At 38.4% G+C, this 15,270-nt stretch overlaps 1 protein-coding gene across 3 annotated transcripts in view; it reads right to left on the bottom strand.

The window, feature by feature from the left end:
* ATP6V1H (ATPase H+ transporting V1 subunit H) overlaps positions 1-15,270 on the bottom strand; it is a 64,377-nt gene that overhangs the window by 15,010 nt on the left and 34,097 nt on the right. For all 3 annotated transcript variants that reach the window (XM_007168610.3, XM_007168609.3, XM_057532475.1), the window contains 4 exons: positions 14,312-14,504; positions 6,397-6,575; positions 3,467-3,592; positions 1,197-1,298 (listed from right to left, as the gene is read on the bottom strand). In XM_007168610.3, coding sequence (XP_007168672.1) covers positions 1,197-1,298; positions 3,467-3,592; positions 6,397-6,575; positions 14,312-14,504 — 600 coding nt within the window. The remainder of the gene's footprint in view (positions 1-1,196; positions 1,299-3,466; positions 3,593-6,396; positions 6,576-14,311; positions 14,505-15,270) is intronic.

The raw sequence follows: 15,270 nt of genomic DNA, 5'->3' as shown, positions 1-15,270 counted from the left end.
GTTAATTTCCTGAAAAAGACGTGATTTGTTAAGATATCTGCCCCTTCCTGTAATGATGGAACATGCCACATGACCTGCTGGGCAGTGAAACAAATGAGAAAATTCCTGTTGTCAAGAACACCAGGAAGACTGACAACCAGCACTGCTTTCTGTCACTGTCCCCTCAACCCCCTGAAAAATCCAGTTACTACAGACACAAAAGCGAAGTGAAAATGGTTATTTGCCTCACGAATGGAAGGAGGTCCTCTGCTCCTCTTGGGGGGAGCGGGGGCGTGCAAGGAGCCGGCGAGCGTCTTTAACCCCAGCCTGGGAGTGTGGGAGCTGCGGTTGGTGCCGCCTGGGGAGTGACATCGCCACCACACAGCCCGTGACAAGTGGCACCTTAGTGCAGTAGGGCTTCTGGTGCTTTAAGACAACCTCGCAGATGAGCACATGGGGTCAGGGGTGAGGGAGAGGCTTTATCTGTATGCCTTTTTATATTTTATTTTTTAAAGCATCTTTTTTTAAAAAACGTACTGAATTGAGAAAAAAAATGCAGTATAATTATACCCAAACTTTATGAGTGCTTGATACGTGCCAGGTATGTAACAAGCTTCTCCAAACAGCATACAACAGCCTCAGTCTCATTTAATGCTTTCTCCCTCAACTCCTGTCCTTTCACTGTTAGCGTACCTAAGTGATTTCACATTACTAAGCCAGCCTCACCTCCTCTGCAAAGCCTTACCTGTCTCCTCCCAGAGGGAATTCCTCACTCTTCAGTACTTGGAAACACATCCTTCCATTACTATATATCTACTGTGACTTTTCTTACATGTGTTATATTTCCTTTTATACTTGGAACCTACTCAGGTCAATAACAATGTAACTACAAATAATAATTTAAAAATCACCAGTGCTAACAAAATGGCTTTTGAATTAAATCATATAAACCAAAGAAAACCCTGAACATGAAATTTCTGGTGTGATCTCTGTTGGCTACTGCACAACAGTATTATACACGTGTGCTTATGTTTTCATACTTCCCATCTTTAATTAGGTTTATCATTTATCGTGATTCCCAGTACTATGGTCATCTTGATTCCGCTCACTCCATCAGCTCCTCGGCTGAACGAGTCTACTTTACAGGAGTATATGAACTAGGACCCCTATGCTGAACATCTCAGGACACCCCGATGAAACCAAGGCTCCTCACTTACCGCTTGCCTCGCGGGTAATGCCGAACGTACTCGCCAACGTCATGGGCAGCAACAGCTAAGACTTGTGGGTCATCGGACACCTCCAGAAGTTTGGTCAAAATTCTGAAATAAATTTAATCCAAAGATAGATTGATTTCTAATTCTTTTCTAGAGCACAACAGAGCAAAGGTATAATGCCGATACTTTCCTGAAAATAGACACTTACAAATATAACTGTATTTTCTACAGGTTTCACTGCTACACACAATACACTACACATGATTTACTGCACGTAAGTTAGCAGCTTTCAAACCTTTATACACACATTAACAGGTCACTTTCAGATTCACAACGTCCACCACCCACAATTCCCACAGTATCAGGGAAAGGGAAGAAGGGAAAACATAGGGAGTTCTTAGGGCAGTGAAACTATTCTGTGTGATACTGTGACACAGCAGGAACTGTACAACAGAAAGCCATGACCCTGAACGTAAACTATGGACTTCAGTTAAAATAATGTATAAATATTGGTTCATCAATTAACAAACGTGCCACACTTAGGCAAGACGTTAAAAATAGGGGAAACTGTGCCTGGTGGGGGAAGAGAGGGTACATGAGTACTCTCTGTACTCCCTTCAATTTTTCTGTAAACCTAAAATTATTCTAAAAATTAAAGTCTATTAATTTTAACAGTTATAGTAAGGTATATATGTAGTAATTCTATCCAAAAACTGAGAAGATAACCCAAAAATGGGAGATAACATTTGCAAAGTATATTGTCTGATCAGGGATTTACATCCAAAATATATTAAAAAAACTCTTAAAACTAAATACTAAAAAGACAACGCATTTAAAAAATGAACTAAGAATCTGAACGGACATTTCTCCAAAGATATAAAATGGCCAATAAAGACATGAAAAGATGCCTGACTTGTTAGCCATCAAGGAAATACAAATCAAAACCATGATGAGATATCACTTCACACTCACTAAAATGGCTAGAATCAAGAAGTCAGACAATAGTAAGTGCTGACATGGAGATGGAGAAATCAGAATCCTCATACACTGCTGGTGGGAATATGAAATTGTGCAGCCACTTTGGAAAATAGTTGAGTAGTTCCTGAAATGGTTAAACAGAGTTACCATATGATTCAGCAATTCTATTCATAGGTGTCTACCCAAGGAAGAGAAATAAAAACGTATGTCCACATAAAAACCTGTACACAAATGTTTATTACCAGCATTTTTCATAATAACCCAAATGCCCATCACCTGATGAGTGGATAAATAAAATGTAATATATCCTTATGATGGAATATTATATGACCATAAAAAGGAACAAAGTACTGCTAAATGCTACAACATGAACGAACCTTGAACACCTTATGGTAAATGAAAGAAGCTGGTCACAAAAGAACAAATATTATATGATTCCATTTACATGAAATTTTCCTAATAGGCAAATCCATAGAGACAGAAAGTAAAAGCTTGGGGCTGAGGGGATGGTTGGACAGAGAAGTGACAGCTAAAGGACACAGGGTTTCTTTTTGAAGTGATGGGAAATGCTCTATAATTGCCTGTGTCGATGGTTACACATCCTCGTGAATATACTGATTTATACACTTTAAATGGGTGAATTGTGTGGTATGTGGCTTATATCTCAGCAAAAAAGAAAGAAAGACACTTGCACATATTAGCTCATCTTTATTATAACAAAGGGAACCGTGCAAAGCAGTGGGGGAAATGTTATTTTCAATAAATGTTGCTAGTTCAATTATATATCCATGTAATGAAAAAAACAAATCTTGACCTACCTTATACACCTTACCCAAAAACCAATTCCACACGGAATGGAAATCTTAATGTGAGAGGTTAAACGATAAAGCTGCTAGCAGATAAAACGGAAGTATATCTTCAAGACCTTGGGTAGGCAAAAACTTCTTAACCAGACACAAGAAAGCACTAGCCATAAATAATAAACTGAGCTACATCAAAAGTAAAGAGTTAGTGGCATTTGACGTGGTAGAAGAAGAGCTGTGATGAATACATATGACCAAGAAACCTACAGAATTCCCACAAAAACAAAAACTTGAACAGGCACTTCTCCTGGGAAAAAAGATATCCAAATGGCCAATAAGCACACGAAAAGGTATTCAACCACATGAGTAAGCAAGAAAATAGAAATTAAAACCATGGAATATCTAAAAATTTTAAGAGGGACAAAAATGTGTCCACGAGTATGTGGAAGGATGGGGGTTTATTCAGAGTGTAAACTGGAATTTAAAACTTACTTCAAGAGCTCATAATTCTTCTCATTTAACCTCACAGCATTTTCTCTCCAAAATTTCTCAGATTTGTGCACAGGACTCCATTCCAATCTTCCAGATTTAAGTTCTGAACTATATTCATCAAATGAGCTGTAAAAAGAATTCAAAGTTTATAAGAATCTGAGAGATAGATACTCCAAAATTAAAAAAATAAAACATCTTCACTAATTATTTAACTAAAAAGACTGATCATCCTTTGTACATTCAAAAATTACCTCTAAAAAAAAAAAAAATTACCTCTAAACAAGTTTAAATGGCTTAATCTTCAATAAATCATGTGAAACTTATTCAGAGTACTAAGGTCCAGTACTCCTGTCAAATTTGAATGTTCACCATGAGATATTAAAAGGAGCACTTGTTTTCAAAATTCTAACCTTAATATACACATAAATGTATGTACATCACTAAAATATCTGATGGGGACTTCCCTGGTGGCACAGTGGTTAAGAATCCGCCTGCCAATGCAGGGGACACGGGTTCAAGCCCTGGTTTGGGAAGACCCGACATGCCACAGAGCAACTAAGCTCATGCGCCACAACTACTGAGCCTGTGCTCTAGAGCCCAAGAGCCACAACTACTGAGCCTGCATGCCACAACTACTGAAACCCACACGCCTAGAGCCTGTGCTCTGCAACAAGAGAAGCCACCGCAGTGAGAAGCCCACACACAGCAACGAAGAGTAGCCCCCACTCGCCACAACGAGCGAAAGCCCGTGCGCAGCAACGAGGACCTAACGCAGCCAAAAATAAATAAATAAATAAATAAATAAATAAATAAATAAATAAATAAAAATAAATAAATTAAATATCTGATAATCTAGCATTGTTTCTACCATGCCTCTTAAAACACTGTATTTGCCAGACCACTAGATACATAAACATAAATTTATGTAAAAGTATATTACTTTAACACAAAATAAAATAGTATATTCTATCATACTTTAAATGACAAACCATGATACTGCGTTACAAAAATAAAAACACACACCTCAGTACAATATTTTTAAACGTGACTACCAACAATGCAGAGGTAATTCATTAACTGAATTAGCCCACTACAGATTAATTAAAAACAAAAACCTCTGTACATGTAACAAACTAAAATGCACTTTAATTCAAAAATTATTCACTATGTATCAAGCAACAATTATTCAAATCTTCATAATATAAAACTGTTTTAATGTGGTTAGCCAGTGAACAAAGTGACAAGACATGCTTGTACTTTCTTTCAAGTAAAATTTTCAAAAAGAAGTAGCCATTTAATACTGATTGATAATTCAGTATAACAAAGATTCACTGGTTAAGTTGATCAGAGTAACCTGCTAAATAAAGTAGTAATTTAATGAAAGGCTACTTAATATAAGACGTAACCTAATATTGTTTAAGTTAATATGCTAAACCTGTAACAACATAAAGAGACAAATCTATTTCAACTGCTCCCATCACCCTGTTAGCTTTAGATAAACAGCAATATTTTTCAAATTACCAAATTCAACATGAAAAATCAGTAAATAATAACAATTGGCTAGCATGGATTAAATAATTTAGAAAGCTATCACTAATCTTATTTATTTTTTTAAAAGGATCTCAAATCATTATTACAGAAGAACTAATGATAATTTTTTAAAATAAACATAATAAAATAGAATTTGTATAAATTGCAAGCCTATTGCTGGCCTATTATATTACAAACAACTTATTCATATCTGAAATTATTAAAAGACAAAAATCATCCACCTTCCTCCACAAAACTCCATACAAACCACTGATATGGGTGACAGCTCCCATCTCTATAAAAGCTTTTGGGCCTTGAGCTTATGGGCTGCACTGAATTACCTGGTAAATACATTTGTGGAACACATACTATACTAAAGGCACTTGCTGGACACCTCATGGAAAATCCTACAAGGTTAGAATTTTTATCACTATTTTACCAAAAGGAAAATTGAGACTTTAAAATGTCAAGAGGCTTGCTCAAGGCCACACGCGGACAAAGTGGCCCAACAATTCAGACTGGAGTCATCCTGGCGCCCAAACCCCATCTATTTCTAGTGAGTAGCTCTCTTTTTAAAATCTATCAATAGTTCAAAAACAAAGAATGCATGGGTTAATGGGAAAAATCATCGAGCTATTATTAAACAAAAAAGAACCAGGACCAGAAGAATACGTAGAACCCTATTTGTGTGTGTCTGTGTGTCTGTGTGTGTGTGTGTGCACGCATGTGTGCGCACGCACATGCATGCATGCTAGGGGGAGGGGGGCTAGGTTTTTTTGGGAATGAACACAAGAAACCAGAGAGGCAGGGGGAAGTAGGTGGGGAAGATGGGGGGACTGGCGTGTTGCCTCTTCTGTACTGTATTGTATTCTGTACTGTACTGTATTCTGTATTCTGTACTGTACTGTATTCTGTACTGTATAAAAAAAGGGATTTTTTTTTCTTTACTGCATGTACATCACTTGCATAATTTTTAATATAAAAAATAAATAAAACCAATAGGGACTTCAAAAAAGCAGGAAAAAATACTCTTTCCATATCTGAGCAACCCTCCTCCACAAATTAACAATGACTGCTGCTTAAAAAAGATTTTAAACCAGGGGGAGATTCTCAAAGGGTGGCACCCACAACCCGTGGTAGAACACCAGGTCAGATTTTAGACAACAGAGAACACTGGGGATCTACCCTAAAGAGGAGAAATAACACACAGCTCTGACCAATGGTTGCCATGATGATGAGCCAGTGTTTCCAAACCCCTCAATTTTCAATAGAAGACATGATGTTTTAGTGCAATCTTTTGAGTTTATAGTTCGTAACAAATTTAAATTTCCTTAAAATATGAGGCAAGTCAAACAAGGCCCAATATACCCAGCCTGTGAGAATTAAAAAGAATAACATACCTAAGATCCTGGACACTCTCACCAAGTTTCTCCAAGAGAAATTTTATATCTTCACTGATATCTTCGTCGTCGTACTTCTGCTGTTCCAAGTTCTCCAACTGTTTCAGAACTTTGCACTGAATCATAGCCAGAGCATACTCTTGGCGAGTTTCTCTTTCAGTTGATTTTTCTAAGAAGTTCTGGGTTAGACAAAGACACGACAAGAAATGATATAGTTTGTTATGTGATGTTCTCTGCACCTGCTTTCACATCCTCTCTCCTCTTCCTGTTCTCAGGTTAACTATCACCTTAAGTGGATGACTGGATCACAAATCCTGACTTCTTTCCTAAGCATCTGCCCCATATCAGGAGCATCCTTCTGATTCCTTCCTTACTTACTGGCTTACTAAACATTTTAAATTATTGACCTAGACAAGCCTCAGAACACTGAACACATTTACAATGAGGTCCATCACCATCCTTCCTCACAGCCCTGCTCTTGAGGTCACCACCATGAACACTCCATTTCTTGGCCACATGGAGCCCTTAGGATGCTAAGAAAGACTGTTTCCTCTAGTATCTCTCTAGTTCCCAGTCACTGACCTTTTTCTCCATCCAATCAACCCATAAGTGCACAAAGGACGGCAATTAAAAAAACTCTTGCTTCAGTAATTATCAGAAAAGTTTTGTGACATTCAAGCAAATTCCTCAGCTTTCTTCTGCGATTTTTAAGAGTACTTACGAAATCAGCAAAGGAATCTAAGTAATTCTGAAGATAAACTGTTCACTGAATTAACCAATATTTCAGAGCAAACACCATGCTCATGCTGAGGTCTAGAACAAGGACAAACAAGCTCTCAAGAAAGCCACCTTCACAAAGTTGGTAAAGAAGGCCTGTCAAATCTCCCACACTCAAAAAAATCCTGGAATAACAATTCTAAATCAACTGTACCAAAATTTTAAATTTCTTTATTTTTGCAAGGAAGTTATATTTCTTTTTTTTTTTTTTTTTTTTTTTAATATTTTATTTATTTATTTATTTATGGCTGTGTTGGGCCTTCGTTTCTGTGCGAGGGCTTTCTCCAGTTGCGGCAAGTGGAGACCACTCTTCATCGCGGTGCGCGGGCCTCTCACTTTCGCGGCCTCTCTTGTTGCGGAGCACAGGCTCCAGACGCGCAGGCTCAGTAATTGTGGCTCACGGGCTCAGTCGCTCCGCGGCATGTGGGATCTTCCCAGACCAGGGCTCGAACCCGTGTCCCCTGCATTGGCAGGCAGATTCTCAACCACTGCGCCACCAGGGAAGCCCAAGGAAGTTATATTTCTAATAATTATGTTAAATAAATGCAGAGAGAGATTTAGCTTAGCATATGGAAATTAGTGAGATCGATCCCTAACAAAATTCCAATTTTCACAGAAATAGGAAAAACAATCCTAAAACTTGTATAGAAATATAAAAGACTCCAAATATCCAAAGCAATCCTGAGAAAGAAGAATAAAGCCGGAGAAATCACACTTACTGATTTCAAACTAAACTACAAGGCTACAATGATCAAAACAGTATGGTAATGGCTTAAAACAGACACATAGTCCAATGGAACAGAATCGAGAGCCCAGAAATAAGCCCGTACATATTCAGTCAACTAATATTTGACAAGGGAGCCAAGAAAACCTATTGCGGAAAGCATAGGCTCTTCAATAATGTCATCAGGGAAACTGGATAACCACATGCAAAAAAATGAAATTGGACCCGTATCTTTATACCAGTCACAAAAACTAACTCAAAAGGGATTAAAGACTTAAACATAAGACCGGAAACTGTCAGACTCATAGAAGAAAACACAGGGGAAAATCTCCTTGACATTAGCCTTGGGAATGATTTTTTGGATATGACACCAAAAGCACAGCAAAAGTAAAAATCAACAACTGGGACTATATCAAACTAAAAAGCTTCCACACAGCCAAAGAAACAAAAAAAGCAAAATGAAAAGGCATCCTACAATATGGGAGAAAACATTTGCAAACCATATATCTGATAGGAGGGCAATATCGAAAATGTATAAAGAACTCATTTAACTCACTAGCAACAACAACAAAAAAGCACAAGCCAATTAAAAAATGGGCAGAGGATCTGTATAGACACTCTCCCAAAGAAGACATAAAGATGGCCAACAGATCATGAAACAGTGCTCAACATCACTGATCATGAGGGAAATTCAAGTCAAAACCACAATTAAATATCACTTTGCACTTGTTAGGACAGCTATTATCAAAAAACAAAAGACAGCCAGTGTTGTCCAGATTGTGGAGAAAAGAGAACACTTGTGCACTACTGGTGAGAATGTAATATTAACTTCAAGTATAATGGAAAAGGTTAAGGATAAATATTGTGACACCAAAACAACCTATAAGAAATAAAATACTACAAAGCAGAACAGTTAAAAAGCCAATAGAAAAATTAAACTGAAATTCTAAAAAGAACTCAGTTAACATAAGAGAAGGCAGGAATGGAAGACAGAACAAAAAACAGATGAAACAAACAGAAGAAAATAATAAAATGGCAGATCTAAATCCAACCATACCAATAATTACTCTAAATGTCAGTGAACTAAACACTCCAATTAAGAGGCAGAGATTATTAGAACAGATAAAAATTCAAGACCCAAGTATATGTTGTCTCAAAGAGACAAATTTTAAATATAAGACACAGATAGGTTGAAACTAAAAGATGGAAAACCATAAGTGGAAGAAAGCTGGCATGTCTATATTAATTTCAAATAAAGTAGGTATCAAGACCAAGAGCATTGGGACTTCCCTGGTGGCACAGTGGTTAAGAATCCACCTGCCAATGCAGGGGACACGGGTTCGAGCCCTGGCCCGGGAAGATCCCACATGCCACGGAGCAACTAAGCCCGTGCGCCACGACTACTGAGCCTGCGCTCTAGAGCCCGCGAGCCACAACTACTGAGCCCGCGTGCCACAACTACTGAAGCCCACGCACCTAGAGACCATGTTCCGCAACAAGAGAAGCCACCACAATGAGAAGCCCGCGCACCACGATGAGGAGTAGCCCCCGCTCACCACAACTAGAGAAAGCCCGCGCGCAGCAACGAAGACCCAACGCAGCCAAAAATAAATAAATATAAATAAATTTTTTTTAAAAAGTTAAAAAAAAAAGAGCTTCAAAATACATGAAACAATAACTGGCAGAACTGAAAGGAGAAACAGACAAATCCACACTAACAGCTGGAAATTTTAACAACTCTCTCTCTTAGCAATTGATCATTGATAGAACCACTAAACAACAGAATCAGTACAGAGATGATTCAAACGATACGATGAACCACCCTGATTTAACTGACATTTATAGACCGTGATACATCTGCAAAACATGCATTCTTTTCAAGTACACATGCTACATTCACCGTGACAGACCATAAGATGAGCATAAGACAAATCTCAAATTTCAAAGAATTGGAAATCTTATATTATTAAATTTGACAGACACGTCAAATTACTGTAAGTTTCTAAATGCTTGCTCTCACTTTCTGTACTTATCCCTCGCAAGCGGCTAACCGACAGCTGACAGAACTGCACTGACGTGCAGACCACACCCGAAGCAGCGCTGCACTACGGGACTCACCCCAAGACTAAAAATGTCTCAGTCTTACCAAACCTCTTCCAAACCTGGTATCTAATAAACAAGAGAGAGAAATTCCTGAAATAAGGAATGGGGGATAGACCTAGGAATAAAAATTTCTTGACAGCAACACTTCTATGTGAAAGCAGTGGGCAAAACAGTCCCCACACACCCAAACCAGAGCAGGTCTCCCTGTAGGGGTTATGACTGTGAACTGTCTGCGCAGGAAGATGTAAGTCTGTGTTTGCCTGTGTCTGTGTGTGCATATGCGTGTGGGTGTGAGTTAAACATCATGGTTAGTACAGCTAATGTAAATCCAAATTCAATTTGGTGGTATTTCTTTCTAAGCCTTTATGCTGAAAACGATGCAGTTGTAAAATACAATTTATCTTATTATCTGACATATTACGGAGGCTCTTGACTAAACAGAGCCAAAAAGAGAAAAACTCTACACAACAAATATGGTCTTGAATGTCTTTCTCAGTCACAGCCTCAAAAAACATTCTAATTTATTTTAGAAACGAAAGATTGACATAACAAGTTAACTAATGGAATAACATTCATGGAGACCTGGAGTTCAGCACCTGCTATGAATAAGTGAGACAGACATTTTCAAAAATAAATTCACCCAGCCAAATAGAAAAAAAAAAAAAAAAATTAACAGCTGCTAGATTTCTTCAGCTCACAGCAGCTCAGCAAGCTTCCAAAAGCACAAAAATTCCCTTCCTGAGTTTCAGGATGTGGGGAAAAGTGCATAATTAGACAATCCTCAAACAACCTCATTGGTGAAACCTTTATTAAAGGTTACAGGAATTTGAGAATAACGAAGAAAAAAAAAGAACACGTCATTTTTTACACCTATTTGATGGTCTAAATCAAATGGCTTTACTATGTCCTTACTAATGGCTCGATTTTAACTCAGTTGTGTACATCAAAGTTCTGGATGTCTAAAGATGTTCTTCTGATATTCAGTCTTCAGTATAACCATGCAATGATTATACTGTCCCAATTTATCAAGGAGAGTCCAAGAAACTAATATACCTGTCAATAGGTTGGGTGTATTTTAAATAATCTGAAATCCAAATTAGACAATAGAAGCTGAGAAATTAGCATAAGTTCGACACATTGTGGGTAAAAAATTGAAACTGCAAATGAAGTATAAATAAGATTTTTAAATCTTGCTAAACATTAGTAAAATATTCATGCTGTCTTTTCTAAATCAAACAGAACAGCACTTGATCTTTGCCTAGGTTCCACATTAACTTAGAATGCAATTTCTAGAGGTGGGTGAGGTGGGTGTTAAAGAGGCAAATTGCTAGTATTTTATGCTTTTATGGAGCGAAAAGGCAGGAAAATAAATACAGATTGTATATTTACTATTGCCAGGCACTTCGTCTGTTATTTCGTTGAATTCTTACCCAATCTTGAAGTGAGTTAAGTATCACTAACCACCTTTCACAAGTGGAGAAATCAGCTCTGAGAGTTCAAGCCACTCTCTCAGCAACCTAGTGCTGGGATTCTCCCCTAGGCGTGTCTACTCCAGAGCCTACACTCTCGCTAACACACCACGTGGAAAGGAAAATTAGAAAAGGGCTGTGCTATTGTACCCCTCAAATTTCCATAAAAAGCAGATAATCAATCTGGAGAGCTCCCAAATCAGGTCAAAAGAAAACTAAGAATCTCAGTCTGGCTTTGTACTTCTTGTGACTTTTTGAACTTTGTATACCGTAAACATTCATCATGGTGACTTCAAGAAGTCTCTCCATCAAAGACAGATTCAAACAAAATACAAAGTCCACATCTGATGCATTGATAGGTGGACAGATAATACATGAAATGGGGGGTGGGGGGAGGAACAGGAAGAAGAAAGGATAGGATAGGACAGAATAGGATAGGGAAGGGGGAGGGAGGGAGAGGGGGAGGGAACAGCTCAAAGGTAGGATCCAGCTAATATCAACAAACACCTCTCACCTACCATATACCCATATGGAGGTACCTGCTTCCAATGACCCTTTTATCTAACATAATAATGACTTAACATGAAAATCAATGGGAGGAGGAACTAGAGATGGGACAAAATGCTAAGCAAGGTCTGTGGGAAGCTCAGCTAGAACAGCTGCCACATACATTATGTGCAAAGCAGTTTATGCTGGGGGTGTAGGGGGAGGGACAAGACAGGGGTCAGGGTTAACAGATACGAGCTACTGTGTGTGAAACAGATGAGCAGCAAGGACATACTCTACAGCACAGGGAACGACAGCCATTGTTGTATAATAACTTTCAATGGAGTATACTCTATAAAAATACTGAATCAACGTTATACACCTGAAACTAATGTAATATTATAAATCAACTGTGATAATAAATAAATACATAAATACATAAATAAATAAATGATTTGATAAGACAAATGCCTTGTCTCAAAAAAAAACAAAAACGGACTTCCCTGGTGGTGCAGTGATTAAGCATCCGCCTGCCAATGCAGGGGACACGGGTTCGAGCCCTGGTCCGGGAAGATCCCACATGCCACGGAGCAACTAAGCCCGTGCGCCACGACTACTGAGCCTGCGCTCTAGAGCCCGCGAGCCACAACTACTGAGCCCGTGCTCCACAACAAGAGAAGCCACTGCAATGAGAAGCCCACGCACCGCAAGGAAGAGTAGCCCCCGCTCGCCGCAACTAGAGAAAGCCCACACACAGCAACAAAGACCCAACGCAGCCAAAATACATAAATAAATAAATAAATAAATTTATTTTTAAAAAAACAAAAAATAAAGCAGCTAATGCTGAGCTTTAGATTAAATCTCAATCCATTACTATAAATTATTAGTATCTGATTTCTTCCTAAAACTCACAGCACTCACTATATTATCTAAATGACACATAAAAAACCATGTAAGTTTATCAAAACTGAGGGGGAAAGATACAAGTGTAGAGATATAGTCTATGAAACAAGAGAACAGCTGAAATAAGACCCTGAGTTCTACAGCAGTTCTTCCCACACCTATATTTCACCTTAAACAAACAAGTCACCTTATTAACAAACTATCAAAAGAAATAATTTTGTGCTAAATGTTTACAATCTTCAACATTTGGAAAGACAGATATTTTAACGTAAAAAATATGTAACTAACATACAGAAAAGGGTAGGTAGATATGAGCTGAAAAAATAAAATTCACTTCCATGTTTATCACTCAGGCAACTGTTGATCTTTCTATTTCCCAGAAGTTAAAGTCATACAAAGGGAAAAAATAATAATAATCCAAAACATCTTTCTAGGATAATCTAATTGCAAAGATATTGAATCAAGGATGACTATCTTTCCTAACAGTTCACCAATTAAGAAAATCTATTTTTTTAAAAGAGTTTTCACGCCAACTTCATGAACAGCTTCCAATTTAGAAAAAAGTCCACGCACTAAGAGAAAGTAGGGACTCTCTGTATTCTTGCCCGATATATAATTACTGGAAACATAAATTTGCACATTTTTGAAAGGTGATTTGACATTATCTATCAGAACTGGTAAAAAGTATATTCTTTGACTCAGCAATTCCATATCTGGAACTTACCCAACCGAAATACTCATCAAAGTGGGAAAACATATGTAAAAGAAACTGGAAACACCTCACATTTCCATCAATAGGACACTGATTAAATAAACCACTTTACATCAACACAGTATAATATAGCCACTGAAAAGAATACTGGATCTACTACAGGAAAATGAAAACACATTTATTATATATTGTTAAGAATAAAGTTATAGAACAGTATTTATAACATGACACCACTCTTATTTTTAAATACAAAACAAAATTAGACACCTATTTATATATTTATTTCTATTTGCTTAGAAAAATCTGAAAGATGTTAGTGACTATATTTGGCAAATGTGGTGTCTACGCTATTTACGGTTTTGCAATACATCTGCACAACCTTTTATTTTTGATTTGTCGTTTGTTTAAAGAAAGCGTAAGAACAAACAATGGTTAAAAACACAAATTCTAAAGCCAATAGCTTGGATTTGTAGGTCTACCATCTCCCAGCCACTCTTACGTGTCATCCATTTAGATGGCTTCCCCCCACCTGTCCACTCCCCCTGCCATGAATACAAACTGTGATATTTTACTCCAAGCTCACCAAGATGCCACAGTTCCATTACTACATGGAGAACAAGCAACTTTTTCCCACCTGCTAAAAGCCCTGAAATATACTCCACAGTAAAAAAAAATGCCTTACACACACACACACACACACACACAAACACACACCACACCCCCCCCCCCCCCCCCCCGTACCCGGAATGCTGCAAGAATGATTCTTGTCACTTTCTCTTTGACCGATTCTTGCAGGATGTCGGACAGAACAGGAATGATGTTGTAGCGTCGCAGGTGTTCACACATCTGAGGACTGAACGCCAGGAGCCATATAGAAAAAATCATCTGATACTGGAGCTGAAATCCACACTTGTTACTCAGAACTCCCATGATGCTGAAAAGGAACACACGTTGAGAAAACATTTAACATGACAGCACAACAGGAGAGAAGAAATAACTGTTCTTTTTGCGCTAATGGATCAGTCTCTCTGAATCATGTCCTCTCTTTTTTCCCCCGAAGGAACGAGCAAGCCAGACCCCTGCTCACAGAGGGCCAGTCCTGCACGGCGTCACGTAAGCCTCTCTCCAGAGTCTCAAGGACACCACCGCCCTCGCTGCAGGGAGCACGGCCCACAGAGGGAACAGTAGGAGGACCCTGACCGACATTCAAGAAGTAAAAGCCTCAGGACATGGTGACACGGCGGATGTACATTTCAGTGAAGCCAGACGGTATAATCAAGATTTTCAGTCTGGACTGAAAATGATCCAAGAGGATCATTTATAGCTTGAAAAATATTTAGGAAACTCGACAGAGAAGAGAGGAAATGAGTTTGGAAAAAGCCTGTCATGCGTCTGAATTTGACACACAGCCAATCATCAAATTTGGGGTCAGAACCTCAGAAGCTTCTAGTTCAGCCTCCCGTCTTACTGATAAGGAAACTGGGAAAGCAGTGTGGAAATGACAGGTTACACCAAGGAAAGCGCTAAGGAAATTTCCCTGGGGCATGCCTGTATTCACACAAGGGACAGAAAGCATCAAATCAGACGGCTAAACAGCGACCAGAGGGGCTAAAGGGAACCCAAAATCCACAGAACGCACAACACAGAGCGCGCGCTAGTGTAAACTTAGTCAGTAAGCACATATCAACATTGGTTCATCA

Source organism: Balaenoptera acutorostrata, chromosome 17 (assembly GCF_949987535.1).
Source record: "Balaenoptera acutorostrata chromosome 17, mBalAcu1.1, whole genome shotgun sequence".
Classification (NCBI taxonomy): domain Eukaryota; kingdom Metazoa; phylum Chordata; class Mammalia; order Artiodactyla; family Balaenopteridae; genus Balaenoptera; species Balaenoptera acutorostrata.
The sequence above is the reverse complement of the archived record's forward strand: the minus strand, read 5'-3'. Positions and strand labels throughout refer to the sequence as shown.